Source organism: Sylvia atricapilla, chromosome 4 (assembly GCF_009819655.1).
Source record: "Sylvia atricapilla isolate bSylAtr1 chromosome 4, bSylAtr1.pri, whole genome shotgun sequence".
In the NCBI taxonomy this organism is placed as follows: domain Eukaryota; kingdom Metazoa; phylum Chordata; class Aves; order Passeriformes; family Sylviidae; genus Sylvia; species Sylvia atricapilla.
In genome coordinates, this window is record NC_089143.1 from 69898987 (window position 1) to 69921353 (window position 22367).

The following is a 22367-nucleotide window of genomic DNA, read 5'->3' on the forward strand; positions in this document are numbered from 1 at the left end:
GTGAACTAAAGTTTGATGAGTCTGTTCTTGCTTAAATGAGTCACAGTACAATATGGAATTCAAACTTCAAGAGGAAGAATCTAGCTCAGGCATAGGGAGAAATTCTTCCCTGTGAGGATGGTGAGGCCCTGGCACAGGTTGCCAGAGAAGCTGTGGCTGCCCCATCCCTGGAAGTGTCTAAGACCAGGTTGGACAGGGCTTGGAATGACCTGGGATAGTAGAAAGTCTCCGTGCCCACGGCAAGGAGTTGGAATGAGATTATCCTTAAGGTCCCTTTCTACTCTGTACTTCCTGCTCATTAAAAATAAGAGCTATAAACACGAGTTTAAAAACTGAGGGCTTTTATTATTAATCTTTAAAAACATAACTTATTTTAAACACAATGTACCTACATGAAAGCAATCACTAATGCATACAGTGCCTTCACTTGGACAGCTGTCTCTCCTCTTTCTTGGATTTCTTTGTCTTCACCTCTTGAGTTCTGATCATTAGAGACGTGGCTGAAAATAGCAGAAGAATAGATTAGCTAAACACACTACCTTCTATTCCAAAGGCTGAGGTCTCAGGTGCAGCCACCTGAAGGTTCATGAAGTCCTCCCATAACAAGTTATGGTGTACCTACAAATGCAGTTTCAGTTTGCAATTTTTTATGTGAATATAGAAAAATCCTCTAAGGATATTAATATGGCTGGCAAAGGACAAAAAATGAGAACACTTACCTTTGACTTATTTATATAAATAACTTAATTAGTTTTACCTACATCAGGTCACTTGTATGTCGCTGACACAAATGTTTTGTGTGATGAGGGGAAATAATAATTTTCCAAATCTGTGCAACAAGACTTAAAGGAGAAAAGGGTAAAGAGACTGGAATATGCAATAAGAGAAACTAAACCCCATCTCATTTGGCATCCTGCCATCCCAGGAGCTCATGCAACTAAGTTTTGGAAATCTTGCAGTTTCCATGAAAGTGTCATCAGCTTGTGAAAAATTCCCTGTAATTAGCGGTGACAGCACACAAGGACACCCCGAAACAGCTGCCATGTTTGACATGCTAAGGATCCTGAAGCCTGTTAGAGTTAAGCGGCATTGTGGAGTTAATCTAATTACTCTCTTGGGAGCAGAATAATGCAGAAGCGGGTACTGCTAGTAAAACTAGTGTGTGCTAGTAAAAACACAGGTAGAACTCTGGCAGGTACCAAGAACAGTTTCTGGACAGTGTGTGTTTTTTCAATAAAACAGGAATACTTTTGGTAGATACTGGCACCTTGGTTTTTTATCTGTAATGATTCCACCAGGTTTTGCAGGCTTTCCATCTTGTTCTGTAGCCTCTTTGGTGTGGGCTCACTAGTTTCCATGGGCTGAGAAGCTAGGAAAAATAGTAATAATGTTATCATCAATAATAATAAAAAGGCCATTATAAATTACCTAAATGTTCCCTTTAAATTGAAGTTCTTACAAAATGAAATCTACACCAACGTTTTCAGTAAACCCCAGAACTTTACTAAATGTGTTACAGGAACCACAACAGCTATTACAAGTATTTTTTTTACTGCAAATATTGATGTCACACATCCTTACAGCCTTTTAATTTGAATAAGGCAATTGACCAGGCCTTAAAATTAGTGGTGCATGGGAATTTATATCTTATCACTGCATAATACATTAATTAGCTGCTACGCTTTACTGACAGTTCATTGATCACGGAATAAACCTTCTGCTTGAACAGAACTGGGAGAGGGTGAAGGTGCCCTTATCAGGACACGGGACTGTAAATACCCACTTGTGGGGCTGTGGCTACTCCCTCCAGAGAGCCAACCTTGCCTGGGGCTGGGCTGTGCTCAGGTGAGGCATCAGGGCCAGCTGCAAGCTCATCAGGAGTAGTTAAGAGCAAATGTAGTGGAGATCTCGCTCTGGATCTGCCCTCCTGAGGGAATAGCTTGAGGATGCCTGTGTACTGAGGTGCTGCCAAGCAGATGGATGCATTTCCTAGGAAATGTCCAAGCGAAGAGCAGTGAGCACACACCTGAGGAGGGATCCCATGCAAGCAGGAGACTGAAGCCTCCTTACAAAACATGCTCATTTCTGTTGATGTCATTGGCATGTCAAAATGGCTTTTGTTCTGCTCTCTATTCCTTGTTTACTTCCCAAACAGGGAATATCATGGCTGCTCACAACCCAAGACTCTCTGTCCATTACAGACCCCCCTTGCTCAACTACTTCTCAAGTCTTCTACATTAAAAAAAGCCTACTCACAGCTGTTTTGGATACTAGGAAAATCCCTGGATGCTGCAGTTGATTTGCTAGAAGGCAGACAGTAACTACGCAGGAGATTTTCTTTAATACTAAGAAGTACAAAAAGAATACCCAGAGCAGTTACTCCTCACAATGAACACAGTCTATCTCTGAAGCACAATGGCTTAAATTCTAAATAGAGAACAATATTGGTATCTGCAGGCAGTTTTCACAGAATGGATAATCTATGGGCAAGAAAAGACAGGGTAGTTAAGATTAATATCTTCAAACCCTGCTGCTCAAAGCCACATCCTCTTATTTCTTTTAGGTAACAAAATTCATGTCATCACAGTTTAAAGGGTACTGGCCATCCAGTACTCAGAGGGAAATCAACAGCATTTTTTGATTCCTCTGAAAAGCCCATCCATGTCTAAATATCCAAATAAAGAACTCAAGAGCCTAAATTTAGGCACAAAAAAATGTGACAATGCTATTGATGCTGTGGTAAATATATACTATATAAAATTCGTGTATTAAATATTGTATCAAAAGTTTAGACTATTAAAAGCTACTCGAGGGTCTCTCCAGGATTCCAAAGCCTATTGTGCAAGCTGTGAAACCTCAAAATTTCGCAACATAATAGCAGGGCTGGACTGGAGATGGCCCATTCATCAAGGATGGGCTCCCCCAGCTTCATGGCTGCTCAACATCTGATAGCAATCTTGATGGAGGATCCTGAGGGACGATCAAATCAGCATCCCAAAGAAGAAATCCCAGAAAACTACTGAATTGTCTTTTCATGCTTACAGGAGCTCTTTCAAAGCCTTCCTTGGAAATAAAGAAATACATGAATATCTGGACTTTCAATGGACTTAGCCTTGGGACAAATAAACTGTATAAAAACCGCACAAACCCAGTATGTGTGGCAGGGTTGGAAGGCACCTTTGCTGCCGTTTCCCTGTCCACATAGCATTCGATCAATGTTGTCTGATTTTATTGTGGCTTTTCAATTCGATTTTGGAAAAATTGCTAAAGAAATTATTTTATTTTGAATTGGCTTCTAATCGTTTATAACAATGCCAATTACACAAGTAACATAGAAGTTATCAATTCTGGGTGTACTCATGTCAGCCTCTGAGGAGCTGCTCTCCAACAAGATACAGATTTTGTAGCAAGTGCAATAAAGACTTTGTAACAGCACCTGCTAAGAGGAATGTGAGGGGTTTTTCCTAGGAAAATATTCCCAAGAAAATATACTGTATTTGGGCTATATTCTTTATAATATTCTGTAATGTTCCAGTTTGCCATCAATGCTGCCAGTGAAAATTACCAAAGGATGTAAGGAGCAGGGAAACATCCCAGGACTGAAGATCTGTGGGATGTGAGTGGTAAGGAGCCCTGAAAACAAAATGAGGGCATAACCTGCATTCTGGAAGGATTATGCTAAAATTTGGTCATGCTAGCCAGCATCCACAGAATGTGAAGCTCTCATATGGAGTCTCCAGGCCTTATACGTGGAAATTAAAAGCAAACTATGTAAATATGGTTTAGAGCTCTTGCTTAGAGGGATGAAAGTGACATGAAAGTTTTGTTTTGTAATTCCCAGGAAGCTCTTAGCATTATCAATAAAGAAATACAAACAAGCTCAGGATTTGGGCTGTATTCAAAAAGCCTTAGAAACTGAACCTCAAATGAGTACTGTAAGAAGCAGGTTACTCAGCTAAGTGAAAGCACTTCTCACTGTCCTGAAGTGAGAGGTCCTAAAGTTCTTGCTGTGCTTTCCCAGTATGCTTGCAGTAGCAGCCTCTCCAGCTGCAGTTCTGCAGTTTTGATTTAATCCTAATCAAAATTCATTAATAACATTTTCGTTTATGAAGTATCCTTATGATCTGGATTAGAAACATCAGAATTTGTGCTGTATCGATTTTTCAACTTCATGTACTGCTGTCATTATCATGTTTCCTGCATTTGTATCTTTACATATGGCAGGAAAAGAAGAACGGAGTTCTGAACAAAAATAAAAGCAAGCACTAAAGGCAAAGGGTGCGATCGCCTTCTATTTCCCTACCACCTAAAGCATCTGAGTAGCCTGGCAAACAACAGAAGCTTTGGAAGCTTGCAGATTATCTCAAGTTTATGTGTAAACCTGACCTTCTTGCAAAAACACATCCCAAACTGCCCAGTTTCAGAGGGCACTGTAAATACACAGCACACAACAGAAATAAATCCATTATTCTTACACTGCATTCCTCATGGTTGTTAAAGGAGATTTTTCTCCTCCATTCCATGGAGGCAATGTCACTGTCTGAGCCTGCTAATTCTTGAAGAATCCTCTTCAGTTACTGCAATGGTTCTTCCTTCAAAATGTCCAGCCTGGAAGTCTTCTGAACTAAAATAATTCTGTCACAAAGTATTTACAAAGGCACTCTGTTGTCAATTCTTACTTCAGCTCATCCAAATGCACATCTCTTCCCCCCCTTGACTCTTGTTTTGTGCTTTTTAACCTGTGACATCAGGTGTTGCTGCACAGGGCACAGACTGAAGCTGTACCTTCACAGAATTGAAGGGAGACACAGGAGCACCTGGGGGCGGATGTTTTCCAGACAGTCATTCCTGTAGCAGCTGAGTTGTCTGCAGACACAAACCCTTTTATTACCACAGCCGTCTTGGACATGAAGGGGAATATTGTTCTCATTTTAATGCTCCAGACTTGAGGCAAAGGCCTGGTTCAAAAACCCTTTCCTTTCAGTGAAAACTGGATTTTTCACGGCTCAGAACTGAATTTTTCAGCATTTCACATGTTCAAAGCACTGCTCCCGCTGACCTTTGCTACATCTGGGGATGGAACTGGTTGGAAACACTTTGCTAACCCATTTTCATTAAAAAAAAAAAAAAAAAAAAAAAAAAAAAAGGTAATTTTTAATGTGAACACACTGGTTTCAGCAGGACTTATATGGGGAATGAATCCTCAGCTTCATAATAGGTCAAAGTGACACTGAGTGAGACCAAATCCTCCTTTTCCACATTCCAGCTAGGGAACCAGACTATCACCCCAGTAGAGCCTGTCTCAATTGTTGGAGCTGCTACTTTTTGTAAAATAACTAATGATGCAGGAACCAAGAAGATTAAAGTAGACTTTGATTCAAGTGCTTCTGCAACCTGTTGAGTCCTCATTGTAATACTAAATTAAAATCAGTCCTTTTTTCTTCTTTATCTTCAGAAGTACAAATTGATTAACTCAGAGAAAAGAGAATGGGAGTGCTGATGCTGCAGGGATTTCACAAAAGGAACTATCCTTTGTTCCTTGATGTAAATGTTTGCCACCACATCAGGAAGTAAACCAGAAAACATTCCTGAAAAATGAAATGCCTGCACTAACTTGGGGCCTCCCACAGATTTTGAGCTTGAAATTAATGAAAATACCTGGGAGATACATCAGGTCACTTCTGGAGATTTATACAAAATCTATAAAGAAAATAGCTAAAGAATTATTTTTAAATGGGAGATTAGAGTTAATGTTTTCTGTAATGAAAAATCAGAACAACACTAGAATTTTGTTTAAATCTAAAGGTAGACATACAAAACCAAAAGGAAGAACAATGACGTGGATAAAACTGATCAAAATCAATGAAAGCCAGCTTGGTGGAAGATTCAAATATCAAGCAGATGATTAAATGTATCAAGAACTACGTGAAAATCTATTTTCACTGTCAAATGTGATTTACAGCAAAAAAATTAAAAAGTGAAAACCAAACCACTTACAGATCAGTACCTTCAAACTGAATAGTTCATAAATGTTATTTGTGGTGGAGGTAAAATAAACTCAGCACAATCTCTAGGATTTTTTTCAGTTGTCCCATTGTATTTTACACCAAAAAAAATCTGAAAGGAAAAGGATACAGCACAATTTGAAGCTACAGCAATTATTTCATCTTTGGTGTTCGGAATTTGCTCTTGGACTCTCTGAGCAGATGATCCCCCATGTAGAAATTCCATGTTATTTTTGCTGCTTGGGACATGCTGGTGTCCCATATGGAGGCAGGCATTCACCTGAGGGGCAGAGCTGGGCAGGTGCAGGGCATGAGGGCATGTGGCCGGACAGCAGAGTGCAGGTGGGACAGAGGCACAATGCCCTGCAGCTTCCCTGAAGCAGAAACTGAGGAGTAGCCTGGGCCCTGCAGCTCCTGAGGAAAAACAATAAAAGTTCCCCACCTTGGTCATTCGTTCTCTGAAGCACTTTTTGTATTGTTTATGTGGAGCTGTTTTTTGAACATAGCACTTCGATCCCCTTTCAAAGCCAGAAACTGGGGTGGGTCACTAAAATTAATGATATTTTCTTATGATAAAATTGTTGTTTCCAAGGTATCATTCATTTAGATCAGTAGCCTCACTGCAGCCTCAAGAGTCTGTAGTTAGAAATAAGGCAAAAGTCAGAAATATCCTCTATCCATCTCAATAGTAAAGATATAGATTGGACTCCATCTATTATTTTGTTGTCCTACAAGAAAGGTAATTTTTTGTACACTACAAGAAAGGTAAGCTTCCGGTGACAAGCCCTCCAAGTAAGAAATGCTACACTTGGGAGGAGGTATCACCATTTTTTTGTCATTCTTCAAAGGGAATTTGAGAATGACACCTTGCATAGAATTTACATCTGAAAAAGTTAGAATCCTGAAAGGATTCCTCCTTCTGGGAGCCCAGTGGCTTCCCTGCAGGGCACTTGGGATTTCTGTGCCAGTCAGACCAGACCTTACCTGAGGGGTCAGGTATGCCAGCAACAGAAATCTCACCTAAAAATGTAAAAGGCAAATGAAACACCACCATGCCCTGTAAAAACTCCCTCATATGGAAGAACAGAGAAAGCAGCTGTGCCAAGAGTCAGTAGAAGGTTCTACCGCCTGCACAACCCATTTACTTTAAATTCCTTATAGTTTAGATTTCTCTGAGCTAATAGAGAGTAAGAGAACTCTTAATGAAAATAGAAGCTTTTTACTATTAAAAAACTCTTCAACTTGGGATCTTACAGTTCATGCAAAAAGAAAGTATTAAATACAACCCTTCTCTTCTCAGGTGACTGTAGAGTAAAACTTCCAGAAGTGTCCCTGAACTGAGAGCTTCCTTACATGACCTTATCAAGGGCTGTCTCCATCTTCAATAGTTTTTCTTTTAGCCATTTGTCTTGTGATCTCAGGATTTCCAGGTCCTCAGCAATCCTGATATTCTCTGCTGTAATACAAGCTCAATTTTTGACTTAGTTTACTATTTTCTTCTCTGGGGTAATGCTTCTCCTGAATTTAAGATGAGGACATAGTATGAGTTAAAAATTTATAAATTATAGACAATTATATTCTGTAGATTAAAGAGAAGAATCTTTGAAATATCTGAACTAACACTTTGAGAAGCTTAGATATTGCATCTTCCACAAAGATGACACTCAGCAAGAAGAAAGGCCTTACAAGGAAAAGTGCAACTGGACTTCTCTCAGTGAAACAACATCTCAGATTTTGAAATTTTCCATTTTGAAACTGGAATTTTAAGCTTCATTATCCACAGGATCCCAAGCCAGTGAAGAAATCAGACAGGTTACAGTGAACAGCTATAAATGATTATTCAGTGAACTACAGCACTTGACAACTGAGCGATTTGTCACAGAAAGTGGAAAAAGACTCATGGTGATAGACCCTGACACACAGTTTACATCCAGAATTGTCTCAGAATCCAGAGGAGAAGCACTAAGGACCTGGGTCAGGATTCAGAATGCATTCGGTGACATTTTTAGGAAGAAGTGATATGTAAGAGCCTGATTCTCATTGCAACTACTCTCATTCTTCCAAGAACAAGTATAAATTAAGACCTGTCTCTGTGCAGGAGGCTGATTTCCATGGACACAAAGTAAAACTGGTTTTGGTCCTTCATGGACTGACTGTGCTTTGCCCATGCATTTCTCCCAAGACAAATCTCTCTAAATGAAGTGAAATGCTTTTAGAAGGAGCTCTCGTGGCCTTAGCTGCGTTTGCCATTGCCTCTTCCAAGAATTTATTCTTGCTCTGTAGCACATCTGTCTGTCCTGTCTTGGCTCTGATCTGCTTCTGCATTCTTGCTGCAGCTTCCAGAGCTGGAAAACACAAGGTTAATTGTCAGTGAACAACAGGGATTTTGATTGAAATACTTGCAAACATTCTCTGGTTGATATGAGAAACGTGTGAGACGTTTGGGAAGTTCAATCCATAGTTACATTGCCATCAAATCCCTCCATAGTCTTTAGAGCAGTTCTGGCCTGTTTCAGTTCAGCTTGGGCTGACTTCAACTGCATTTTCAGTCTTTTTGCAGTATTTTCCATTTCCTTGATTTCACCCTGATAATTCCTCTTCCAATCTTCAAATGCCTTAGGTGAGAGAAAGCAAATTGCGGTAGTTTAGCATGAATGTGAAAAGGTGTTTTTTCCCTAAGGAAGTTCTAGCATAGATTGAATAGACTGACAGTTTGGCTGATGAATAAGAGCGTTTTCTACGCCTCTGGAAACACAGTCTTGAATCATAAATCCCAAGTGACTCAGCCCTTTCCTTTTCCGGCTGGCCAGGAGCTAACATCACCTTGTAAGTCAGAAGTTCGGGCTGGGGCCTGTGGGACAGCAGCCAGGGCTGGCCGTGTCCCCTCTGTCTCCTCAGCCCAGCTCCTCTGATGGGGAGAGGAGGAGGAGGGCTGCAGATTTCAGATTGGTGGTGTTGGCCCTGCGCCAGGAGCCTCTGGTCCGAAGGAGGAGAGACTTTCTGAGAACTTTTCTCCAGAGCTCCAGGGAGCTGATCCAAGTTTGAATTGCTTTAGATCACACCAGGGGTGGAGGAGGGTCATCCATCAGCATTCCTGAGCATGCTCCTTCTCCCCCTTCCTCCCCGCCACCATCACCTGCGGCCTTGAAGTTCTGAGAATCAGCTGAAGAGAAGAAAAAAAAATACTCTGGGCGAAGACTTTAACCCTTTTCCCTCCTCCATGAAAGACAGAGTGATTTGAAATGTGGAGAGACAAAGTCAGTAAAAGAACTGAAAAATACTACTGGAAGATGAGATAAAAGAAGTGGACATTTTTAACCAGACTTCTCTAAATGTGAATTTTAAGCAAATAGACTGGTTTTGTAATATCCTAATGCTGCTTAAAGAAATACAAGTTCTAGCCAAAAAGTTGTGTGTATTAATATACATGAGTTTTAATTAAAAATTTTAAATAGAATATGTTCCCGGCTCCTGGAAAAGAATAAAGAAATCTCTATTTCTTTTGAGATAGAGGCGATTTTAGAGATAGAAGAAAATCCCTGTTTTGTACTAGAAGAGCGTTCTTAAAACAATATCCCAAACATGCAGAAGCCCATAAACAGTTTGGAAAACTGTTATATGGGTGAGACTGCACAGAATCTGCAGAAATTCCAGGCAGTTGAAGATCTGTGGCCTTAAAAGCCACTAGACCTTTTCTTGTGACGTGTTCTCCATCACTCTAGAGAGGCTCGTCTCCCAGGGGGATGTAGGATCATGTTTAAATGGTGGCAACTGACTGAAAATCATAGCTCTCTCTCTCTGTTAAGTGAAAAAGTAAACAGTTTGAGGAGGGGAGAGAAAGTGTTTGAATGTCTCATTTTTTGTCTCTCACTTTTTTTCTTTAGTGTATATTAATAAAATCTATCTGTTTTTACTTAAAAGTTGTGTCTGTTTTACCTTTTTCTCCCAAAATCCTATCTCTCAATTAATAAACAAAATTTAGCAAATGTAAAACCACAACACAAATATTAAAATTAGAGTGGCAAAATTTTTTTCATTTTTCTAGACTAAGATTACTGATCTGCTGCCAACTTATGATAAAGGCACTGTTCCCGAAGGATACTTCCTGAGGATAGAGGGGTATGCAGAGAGCAAAGCATGTTACCAGCAGCATCCAGACAGCTGCCACGCAGATTTAACTGAGAATAACCTTAGATTTTGGTGGTTGCTTTGGGTCCAGATCCTGCTTTTTATGAATTTTAAATAATATACTCATATTTATGTATTTCAGAAGTTTTTTTTATTTTCATAATTTTATACACCTGTATATATTTTAATAATACCTCCTGATGGAGTTTCCCACACATTAGTTGTGAAAACACTGGAGTTAAAGCACCAGCTTTTAATCTGTGTTGTAGCAAATTTGCAACAAAATAAAGTTTCACTATATTTTGACCAGAGATGGTTAATGGGATCCAGTACTGCTCTTACATACTGCTCTTGAAAAAAAGGGTCAGGTTGCTATTCTGTAATTTACTAGATCTGCTTTTTTCATCTCCTGACTCAAGCAGTTTTAAATATTTTTACTCACAGTGAGATGGGCCATAAAGATTGTGTTCCCGCCCTCCAGTTCCCCCTTCCAGAATCCCACGCCATGACACAGCTCCCTGGAACAATCTGACCATCCTGTGCTGGCAGGAATCTCGTCCTGTACCAGCAGCCATATTTGGATTCAGCCAGCAGGCTGCTCTTTTATTTTTAACATGAGCCCAAATTAGCAGCTGTGGGAGCTGAGCTGAGCTGAAGTTCCCTACCTGCAAGGCCAGCTGGCTCCCTCTGGCCAGGCTGGAGCTCCTGCAGGAGCTCATCTTTTTCCAGTTTTGCATCATTCAGTACCTGGAGTCTGTAGGTGAATGTACTCATCAGCTGAACCTTTTCCAGCTCTCTCAGCCTGGCCTCCATTTCATGTATTCTGGCTTCTTTCTCATCCTTTGCACTCAGCTTACATAAAAAACAATTAAGTGTAATATACATAATTATGTAAAATAACCACAAAGATGTGTGGATGCCACTATTTGAATTCCCAGTTAAAATCCCAGAAAACCAGAGTGAAACAGACAAATTACTTGTGTGAAAATTGCTATAGCAGGCAAAAAGGGTGCAGCAGAATTGGATCTGATGGCTTTAAAGAACAATTAACCTCACCAGGTGTAGCATATGAACACGATTTCCATTCTCCTGTAGCAACCTCCCCCCCTGCACACTCAAATGCCTTCTCACAAAAGAAGATGAAATTCCCTGTCTGAAGTGATTTTTCTTCTGAAGATGCTGACCTGCATGGGAGTACCACATGCTGTATTTCTTGTCTGAGAAATAACCAGTGTCCTCAGTTTGGAATTCTGAGTGCTGCCTGTCTGCTGCTTCTCAGTAAATACTTTGTGTTTCTTGTTCTGTTCTGGTGCAGACACTCATTTCACCAAGGTCATTCCGGCTTGCATCAGCCTTTTGGCAACTGCTTTTCACCAGAGAATTATTAATTGTTAGTGGTAACGTTATAATATTCTCCTCCTCTGCCCACTAACGGAGTGCTGTTAGTATTCCAGGGGTATCGCTGGACCATCTTCAAAACCACCAGTATCAGCACATTAAGGCAGAGATTTAAAACATTTACTGTCGTAAAGAGACATAAACACAGCATTGTTTGCGCACCTTAAGCTCTTCTGCTTTGGGTTTCCAGACATTTATTTATTTTTTTCAGCTGGGATTTCTCCACTGCTCAACAGTTTGGCCGAGCTGGCCCATCATCTGGGTCATGTTATCAATTTGCTTTTGGAAGATCTCAACGATCCTTTTCTTCTCCAACACTTGCAGTTTCAGAGCCTCACACTCCCACTGCACCTGCTGTAAGCAGCCCTCTTCAGTCCTCACATGCTGGAGCTCCTGCATCCTGCTGCCAAGCTGGGAATGCAGCTCCCTGATTTCCTGGCTGGTAGCCCCAAGGGCTCTCTTCTTCTCCTGCAGACAGGCCACCAGACCCAAGTTTGTTTGCTCAGCAGCCTCCAAACCCCTCTGCTTGGTTGTCAGATCCTCTGTAATTTTACACAGTGCTTCCTTGGTCATCTCCAGCTGCACAGTCAAAGAGGATGTTCTTCCAATGCTTCCATTTTTTCCCCCAGTTGCAGTCATCTGAAGAATAACAACACAAGGATCAACCAAGGGATTTGTTTATTTCTATCTTTTGAATGTCCCGGCACATTTCTGATTTTCTGTGGTATGTCTTCAATACTTGAGTTGTACAGAAAAATCATGTCAGGATGCTTTGGCTTCTCTCTCTCCATTTTAATAACTGAATGGAATATTTTTTAAACACAGGAAATGAAAAATGTTAAACTAATGAAAAAAAAACCTAATCAACTGGCAATGTTAATACAAAATTCAGAGCGCCCAAGGCTAAAGAACTTTAAGTGAAAAAACTTGACTGGCTGCTCTGTGAAGTTGGGGAGAAAATAATTACATTAATAATTGATTACTAATTTAATGCCTGCAAGCAGCAATATGCACCATTTAAAGCACTAAGTACTGTGATTCAGAAACTGGTAACAGTGCAAAGGGCAAACAGAAGAAATGAATGAACTTCCTGGTGGGAGGATTTTCAACAAAAAATAATGGATTGAGAAAATGTAGAATGTGTGTTAGCACAAGCCTACAGTTTGGTAGAAAATAAAGGAATCAAATGGATCTTTATACATAATGCAAAGAAGGTTGTCTAATTACAGCTCATTTTTGACAGGTTGAAGTTTGGAAAAAAGGGGAATGTAAAGGCAATGTTTACTTTGTCAAGGAATTTTGTCACAGCACTCACTGGTTTAGAAATACTTCATTAATATAAATAAACTTAATTACATTTTATACATGGTTTATAAACAAAATTCATTAAATACTGAATTAAGTAAAGGATTATGAAAGCGTTTAATTTACTAACCACTCCTACAGACATGCTCACTGCTAAAAATATCACATTCAGTAACTTGTTTGGTATATCTGGTAGCATTAAAATTTCTGGAAATGTATAAAAAGTCATTTTGGAGGTTTAGAACCAAACCCACCAACCTGGCACCCCATTTGTCTGTGACACTCCACCCTCATTTCCTTCAGTGCCTTTTCCATGCTCTGCATCTTCATGTTTCTGTTGTCCACCTGCCCCCTGAACTGCTCCATGGTGATGCTGTTCTGATCACAAAATCACTTGTTCCACTCTTTTTCTAGGCTTAGTTCTATCTCTTTTTAAGGAGTTCGGTCTCTGAGAAATTAAAATCATCTCCCTCCTAAATAAATTTAGGATATTTTTCCTCTTAACAGTAATTTAAAATGTAAATAATGTTAAAAACACCAACACACACATTTCAACAATGAGCTACTCATTTCAACAATATAAATTTAAAGTGGGGCCCAAACTGAATTATCAAGGGGCATTTCTGCTAATCATAACTTCTGCTGTTGCTTACTGCTTGGAATATTGGATAAGACTTGCAGAATATGTGTTAAGGGACCGAGATTCCTTAACAGAGGGATCTAAACTGTGAGGTTAAAGTGGAGGTAGCTCAGCATCATTATGTAATTTGCATATGTTTCTGTGGCTTTGAATTTATGACAAAGTTAAGTCTTAATTCTGAATGTCCCTCCTTGCTATTGGCAAAGGCCCTTGGGCTAATTCAAATTTCTAGTTATAATTAATCCTCAAAGTTAATTAAAAGGGGAAACAAGCAAGGTGCAAATCTGAGCACCAGAAGTAAGGATAGGCTTTTAGAAAGCAAGTTTTTTCAATACAATCACTTATTATCACCAACAATTGATTAATCTGGTCATTTGGATTTCCAGGTTCTTGGCCATGTTGTGCCTGATCTGTCTGAGCTTCTGCCATCTCAGAATGAGCTAGGTGCAACTGCTTCTCAAGATCTGTGACCTAGAAAAAGGCAAATATTCATGAAGAATTATCTTACAGCATTCTATTTAAACGGTACATTGGGATTCTTCTAGGTCCTACCTGAAAGAAGTACATATGCTATCTTTGGGGACAACAAAGTTATGCCTTGGGTGTGCTCATAATTGTATTGTCTTCTTTTAGTGATTAAGCTCAGTTTCATTTCAGACTTTACTGAGGTTCTGGAAAGTAATTTGGCTTCCACCCTGATCCAGAGCTCTTCAGAAGTCCCTTATCTACAACAAAAATGCTAATTGGAATGGTAAAACAACACTTTGGAAAAAAAGAAAAAAAGACCTTTTTTCACAGAGGACTATTCCTTCACCATGGCTACATTCAGAAATCTCCAGGCAAATATGTTTTGTACCAAGTAGTGTTCACTTTCTCTGAAAGGAGGCAACTTCTGCCAGGGTATGAGATTGTTATAAATGCCTATTATAAAGTTGGCTTTTTGCAATATGTGTGCTATCTGATTAATAACTTTGTGGTAAGGATATAAGTTTTTATTTCTGCTGTTAGTAAAGAAAATTAGGCATAGTGGTAGTAGTGATATAGTATGCTTAAACTGCCTGTTTGGCTGGGATAACATCCAGTGAACATATAAAGAAGACCCTGCTATTGATACACCAGCTATCAGCATCTCCCATCTGAAGAAAGCACGAACCAGAGCCCAATCTGGAGGTGATAATGAAGACACAGCCAAGAAACACAAATGCTCTAAAAAGGCGGACCCAAGGAGGGGCCATGCAAAACAGTCCCTGGAATATGGAAACTAGGTTATGGAAAAATATGAATAATCAACAGACTGATACAACAGAAAGGGTATTTAAAGAAAGCCTGTGAAATAGCAATTTGGGGACTTGGCTAAACGCCAAGTCACCCGGCCGGCCCTACTTTGCTTTTTTCCTTATCTCCTAATTGTCTTATCTTTTTATTAAAACTTATTTCTTAAAATCTACCAAAAAGTGAATCTCGTTTTTCACAAGATGATGGACCAGTCTACAAGGCTATCTAGTAAAGACACTGCTATGTGCAAAGTTTAATATAATGTTATTTATCCTATTATCCAGACAGTTTTTCTGATCCCTCATCAAAAGGGAGGGATATCAATCTCTCATCAAAAGACTTTCCTCTTGTCTCTGGAACATTTCAGATCTCCACACACTCATTTTCACTAGCACCACTGCTAACAGACAAACCCATACACACCTTGTTTACACAGATCCTCTTCACTTCCCCTAGCTGGGAACAGAGCTGACAGACTGTGGATTCCAGGTGACGGACTTGATGTGGGTGCACCAAATCTGGGGTTCTTGCTTGTTCTCTATGAGAAGTTTGAGAGCTGTAAGAACCATCAAAGGAGAAGCAGCCCCAGCCTCCTCATTCTCAGCCCACCTAACATACAGATGCTTTGTCTCTCCTCTATATTGTGTGGTTTTGTGGGGTTTCTGGGTTTTTTTCCCCTTTTCAGTCCACACCCTGTGCAACCAGAACCTCACTTACACAAGAGCACTGAGAAACCAAAAGAATAGGGCAGAGAGTGGAGTTTAGGAGTAGCCTGAGCTTTCCTTTCTCTCAAATTAAAGTTACTCTTAGGATTTTCTACACTACAATCAAAACCTAGATTTAATGATCCGTCTCCACCAGGCTTCCGATGGTAGTTGCAAGCTGCAGGCACTGTCAGCTTTAAAATGAGGCAGTGCTGCCACCTCGTGCTCATGCTCATTTCTTAGCTGCTCAATCCACTTCCCAAAAGAAAACACAGGCTATAATTTCACCTTGGCAAAGAGTAACTTCTTTCAGTTGTCAGAAGAGAAGTAATTTCGATGTTCAGTTATTAAGTATCAAGCTACGGATAGTTTTACTTTGAAGAGGTTACCGTATAACTCAAGTGGATCGCCAGGTAAAAATTAGGACATCTCAAACAAGAAAGGACAAAACTCATAGAGAAATCAGCAAGAAAAAGCTGATTTAACCACCAAAACTACATTCAGTCTTGTCTTTTAATGGTGGAACTGATGTCCCAGCAAATTCCACGTGTCCACTTCAAAAAGTAAAGTGCAGAGATTCTTCCAAAATAGAATTTTTGTGGCAGTAAACAAACCAGGAGATTGTCAGCATGGAAGGAAAAAGCAGCAGAAAGTCATGAGCAAATAAACACCTTGATGGAGCGATTACTGAAGTCCTCAAAAACATTGCTTGCTACCCCCTAGTCACCCCACCCCAAATACCATCATCATCACAAAGGAATTCTCTGGAACACGTGAAAAACGTCTGGTTATACTTTAAGAATAAAAAACCAAAGAGAGGGTACCTCATTTGATGCTGCTGGAGCAGAACTTCTCTTTGGACCTATGAATCTTTTGTCAGTGACTGCAGCTCTTCCTCCACTTATTGTGAACAGATGACACAGCAAACCCCTGAAGAAAAGACGGCCTGAACAGCAGATTCTAAAGTGTGATTTCCTCCCTTTGGTTCCACCTTGAGCTGTGGAAATGTGGTAAATCCCAGCAGAAAACCCAGTCTCGCATGGGACCAGTGTAAAAGGCTTCCACCTTCACTGCCAAGTGGCATTTGCACCTCTTCATGCCACAACCCTTTCCCCTAGGCCAGGTTAGAAGGGGGCTCATGAAGTTTTCAAATATATTTCCTAAAGGCCAGAACACAGAGCATTGGAAGGAAAATTAGGGCTTTGTTCACAAGCCAGGACCAGCTTTCCTTTGAGATGTGACACCTGTGAGTCCAAATCCTGCAAGACACCACAAAATGCTGTGCTCAGGCTCTGGGTGATCAGGCTGGTAACATCCCCATGCTTACAAAACTTCCTGCCCACGCTGTCTTTGCAGTCCATTAGGATGCCATGCAATTCCAGAAGTAATTCCTCAAGGCTATGGACCACCTTTGTCAGATGCTCATTCTGGCTGCCAGCCTCCCTCAGCACTTTGTCCTGCTTGCTGACTGGCAGCTTCCAGCTCTCCAGTAATATTTTTAACTGTGTTTGTATGTTTGTAGATCCTCTTGGCTCTGCAATTCCTTTCGTCTGAATTGGGAAACAGAAATAAAATAATTTAGAATGCAGGATTCACCTGGAGTTTTATCCTCACAGGCTGATACTTCAGTTGACTAACTGCTGGTTTTGACAACTAAATAATGAGTTGTTTTCTAATGCAGGAGTGCTATAGTGTTATTCCTGGAGGAAAGCTTCTCTCTGAGGAAGCCTGCTGTGCCTCTCAAAGCTCATACAAACACTCTCCATGATAAATCTGTCTTGGCCTTCATAGCTGCTGTTATAGGCAATATAGCCGAATTGTTTTATATAAAGAAATTTATTAAAGTCAATTCGGTTACAAAGAAATAACAAGTCCACCACCAAACTAAATCAAAAAAACTGAAGACACCAAGCCCGGGAGTTGGCACCTGGTGAACGAGGTCGGACCAGCGGACAGTCCTCCCCTTGTTCACAAGAAATTGCTGCTGGAGCTTAGGTTTTTATACAGTTTTTGTTCCCTCAGGCTAGACCCAGGATGTAAATCTTTTCAGCCCGTCCGATATAGTGTTACCTTTTGCATTGCATAGTTATTTACTGAAGTCCTTTTGTCTTTCCCTCGGCCCGGCGATGATGTCCAGGTGGCGTGGGTGTTTGGTCAGACAGTGATGATCGCTTCTTGTCTCATTCCAAGAAAAAATGTTATTTTGCCCTGTGCCTTCAAATGCAAATGAAGTCTCTCCCTGAGTTTTAGGTTTTTCAGTTTGAATTTTACAAAAGGGGTGCTTCATATATCTACTATATTTAACTTTCAACACTTTATATAAAATATTATTACAAGCATGAATTAATTCTTAGCCTCCCTCATAACAGCTGCTATCCTGAAGTGCATCTTTTTCCAACTGCATTTCCAGCAGCTTGCTCTGCCAATCAGACTTAAATGAATTTCCTGTTGCTCACACAGCTCAGGAGTCTAAAGGAGAAAAAACAAAAAACCAAACTAAACCAACCAAAATACTGAAGACATAACCTAAATAAAAAAGAGGCTGCTCAAAATAGTGCTGGTGGAATTGTCCAAAGACTCAGCAGGGACAATGACTCACCTAAATTTAAGAAGCTGCCCCAAATTTCAACTCACTTCATGCAACCTCTTCTGCACGTCTCCACCTTTCCGAGAGAAACTATAGAATAAGAGGAGAGTTTGGTTTTATAAAGCCTTGAGCACAAAAGGAAGGAAACCTGAGCCAATTCACACTGTCTTATTTTATTGGAATTGATCAGGCAACGGATTATTTGCTCCCTTCCTGAGGGTGTGGTGTCAGTTTGAATCATCAGTCTGAGTGAATCAGTAAATCAAATCTCAGTTTGCCATCAAATTTCAAACTCATTTATGATCCTTCTGTGGGAGAAACTTTCAAATATTAGATTTACAACTGTATAAAAATCACTAAATTCAAGCACTGTCTTCTGGGGGAAAAAATCATGACACACAGCAGAAACAAGAATTTTCTAATAGCAAACAAATCCTGTGATCTACCTTAATTCCTGGGTATTCCTGTTCATTAGAACAGCACCCATGAAGAAAAAGATGTGTATTTGACTTTTAATCTATTAAGAGTCAACTTTATGTAACAATTTTTTTTATGCTCATCTAATTTTAAAATTGCAGGAGGACTTAAGGGTATTTTTTAGGGGAGGTAAGTTTCCTCTTTTTCCAAATCTTCTGGTTTGTTTTGTCAGGGTATGAGATGCCTAGATGCAGACAGAAGAGAAAAGAGTGAGAAGGAAAGAGACAAAAAGGAGGAGAAAAAATCTGTTACTCAGTGGCAGTTTTAAATCTGGTATTGAGATGGTACTGATAGGTTCCTTGTTTAGTCTATTTGGATTTTCCCGTGTGACTTGTCTTCTGGAGCAGTTGTGACCACACTGCAAGCCACGGGGCAGCTCCAGCAGCACTTTCCATACCTGGCTAATGTGAAAAACGAGTTCCACTCTCTTAGAAAAATTTATAAGTTTAATAGAAAATAAAAATAGACAATTGGGAGACAGAGAAGCAAAAGTTCCAGCTGGGGTGCCTCACCAGAAAGCACACACTTCTTTTTCCAACACTGAGTTTTTATCGATTGCTCTATTACATATTTTCCACGTGAGCCAGCCCACCCTGGGGACAGCCTCCTGTCGCCTGCTGCTCCGCAGGAAGGGGCCATCCCAAGCCGCCAGCTGCTCCTGCGAGACCCGCTCGCTCCACCGGGGAATTGCGGCACCGAGCCCCTCAGCCCCGATATTTTGTGGTCGGGGGTCCCAGTGGTTTAGCGATGGCGTGGTCGAGGCTGGAAAAAAAGATCCTCTCACGCGGGTAGGGAAGAGCCTGGATCATTTTCCATATTTTATTTTGGTGGGGTGACCATGAGCTGACTGAAGGCAGAAGTCGGGATGGGGAGACTTTCTCCTGCCAAAAAGCACAGACGGTCAAAAGCAAAAGATTCAAAGGCAGCTTGCCCTAAATCCAGTTCAGTAATAAAAACTGAAATGTTTCTATTTTTACACCAATCTTGCTAGAGAGGACAAGTTTCTGTGCTCCCTTGGTATTTTCAAGGGGAGGGAGAGGGTGCAGAGTCAAGAGGCGACCACTTCAGCAAAGGGAATTCCACGTCTGACTGTGCTATTTTGGATCTCGATTTCAGGAATGAACACACAGGTGTCCATAGGCTGTCCCTTGTTTCAGATTTTTCAAAAGACCACCTTGATAAAAGTTTCCAGGAATAAATCCTCAGCTGGAGAGATTAAGTCTGAGAAATCTCAAGAGACAGACAGGTATGTTGATTTATTTAAATATCTGAATAAGATTTAGAACACATAACCATTCCTCAGGGGTACTACATCATTTTCATTTACAAGAGAAGAAAACATCCACCTAGTCCTGAAAAGACAGACAAAAGGGGAAAAGCAGTTTTACATGGACTGCTACAGAAAAGTAAGAATTACCCAGCTGAAAACAGAATGGACCTCTGATCTCCATTCTCCTTGCTGCACTGCAATTACAAGTGGAAAACAGCTCGAGGAAAGGGCTTTTATCGCACCACCCAGAAGAGGCAGCAGCAAAAATATTTTTCTTCTCCACAGAGATGAGAGGCAAATGAGTGTTTAGGTAAATACAATACCGTACAATATCCTGAAGGTCTACAGTATCCTCAAGCGAGATTTTAATCCTCCAACAGTCCCAGGTGTTAACAAAGCATGAAAACTCACCTGGGAGGGGCCAGCACCTACCTCTGGCAGGCAGCGTTGGGCTTTGTTTCTCCGGGATTTTGTATAGGGCAATGAGTTTTTGCTCCTTATTGCGGGGCTGGGAAAGAAGGGGGGAACTCATGACCCCGCCTTCGCTCCTGTTTCTTCCGTGCTGCGGGCTGGCAATCCAACTTCCCAAGGCGCGCTGGCAGCTCCCTGCTCCTTACTCCAGCCCCTCTGCCGGACTCGGTAGCCTGGGAGACAAGCTCCTCCCCAGGGGCCGATCATGTGCATAAGGTAGAGCCAACAAACGCCCTTATCCAGGGTTTGATTTCTCCCCCAAGTGTCATTCAAAGCCTGCCTTCAGCGGGAAACTTGATGGCTTTTGCCCATCGGGATCCTGACAAAGTGCTTTTTTTGCAGAACACCACCTGTCTTGACTGTAGTGCCCTTTTTTTACCCCTTGTTTCCTGGCAGTCCAGGTCTCTAGCGCCCAAGCAACCCCTGTCATTCTTGAAACAGAATAACTCTCTTTGGATCAAATTCCTGTGTAACTTTCCTCTTGTTTGGGAATACCTCTGAAAAGGCATCAAGATGCAAATATAAACTGCTTGTGTTTAAAAGAATCCATTCCTCCCTGAGAGAGAACAGCGAGCTGTGCAGGGGGGATAGAGCCCTAGAGGAAGGGATCGGAGTGATTTGTGCCAGCAGAGACTACTCAAATACCTGGGCCGTACCACCAGCCACGTCAGAGTTGGGTAAAGGTTCTAACAGTGGCTTGAATTGTTTACTCATCTGCTTATTTGGGGTGGGAACCTTGCACGGTTGTGGTGTTGCACTCTGATGGCTTTGGATTCCTGGTTCCTGATTTGAACTCTGTTTTCAGATAGATGAAAATTCAGATGCAGAGAGAAAACCTACAGTTCCTAGATTCACATCCTTCAGCTGTGGCAGCACTTGTTCTCTTCTTAGAGGGGTGGATCCATTCCTCACCTTGGCTTCTTGCTTTTCAGTTTGCTCTGAGGAACTGAGCGACCCACAGCAGTAATAGTGCCAGAGGCAAAATTAAATTGAGAATGTCTTTTACGTTCTCCAAAGAAAATTCTCTCCTTTCAGACTTCAAAGATAACTGCCTTTTCAAACACCAGAAGGATGTGGATTCATTGATTTCACAGGTTACTTCTGTTTCTCAGCTTTGTTCTTTTCTTCACTCTCAGAACTCTGATTTCCCCTTTCTCTGTCTGATTTTTCACATTTTTACCTCAGGCTATCCAGAAAAACAAGCTTATTCTGTGTTTTGGAAGGAAGAGGCGCTCAAATGCAACTGGGAATCTGAGTGGAGGTTCCCTGTGTAGCCCTAGGAATTTTTCTCTGGAAACACCTTTTGAGCATTAGTTGATGATTGCAATCCCTTTGATACCATGCAGAGTCTCAACATGTTTTCCCTCCTGCTATTTCGTCTTTTAGATGCCAGACTGACATTTTCCAGAGCTAAGGAGATAGATATGTAAGAGTCAGCCCCAGCTGATTGGAGGTAAGTATAGGAAAGCCATATTTCTTATTTATTTGTTCCTGAGTTTTTAATTTAAAAACTTCCAGGGGAATTTCTACCCCAAGCGGGAATGGTGCATTCCTGAAGGAGTCCTGGGCTGATCCAGGAGAGTTGTGTCTTTTAACACTTGTGTTTTGTTCCACCCTGCTGTAGATTTAGGTGAATGGCTTCAGGACTCCTGGGGAGAGGAAGAAGCTGGGCCCACTGGTGCCTGAAGGATGTCCATTACTTAAAATTCCTGACGCTACTCAGCTTACACATAGCCCTGTCTGGAAGGAAAAGAGAAGTTCTTCAATGATAAAACCGGGGACCAAGGGAAAAGGAGCACTTCTTTTTCAGCCTTTTCATGCTTCCTGTATGGCCATCAGCAAGTCACCTGTTGGGTCTCTGTGAAAGGCAGGAGGGCCCACGTTATTTCACAAAACTTCTCTTTAGAGGCAAATTGTGAATCTGCCTCCTCTGAACTTACAGGATGGAACAAACCAGCAGGTAGATTTAAACTAAGCCTAGTGTTGTAGCTCTCCTGCCAAAAGGGCAGTAACAAGTGTGTACAAAATTAGCTGAATTTCCTGTCTTTGATTAGATCAGGCACTCTGAACACTCAGGACACATCCTGATTGATTTTTGAAAGGGAAA

At 41.0% G+C, this 22367-nt stretch overlaps 1 protein-coding gene across 1 annotated transcript; it reads right to left on the reverse strand.

The window, feature by feature from the left end:
• Positions 1-409: 409 nt before the first annotated feature.
• Positions 410-20321, reverse strand: CCDC158 (coiled-coil domain containing 158). The gene is given in 20 exon segments (XM_066318471.1): positions 410-500; positions 1268-1422; positions 7359-7471; positions 7473-7523; positions 8238-8351; positions 8471-8620; positions 9068-9168; positions 10799-10985; positions 11766-12170; positions 13095-13264; positions 13818-13947; positions 15175-15341; positions 15644-15709; positions 16281-16355; positions 16666-17005; positions 17369-17382; positions 17823-17888; positions 17891-17924; positions 18090-18118; positions 20222-20321. Coding segments are annotated over 20 exon segments (2544 nt in total). The 3' UTR covers positions 410-423.
• Between the last annotated feature and the right edge of the window lie 2046 nt (positions 20322-22367).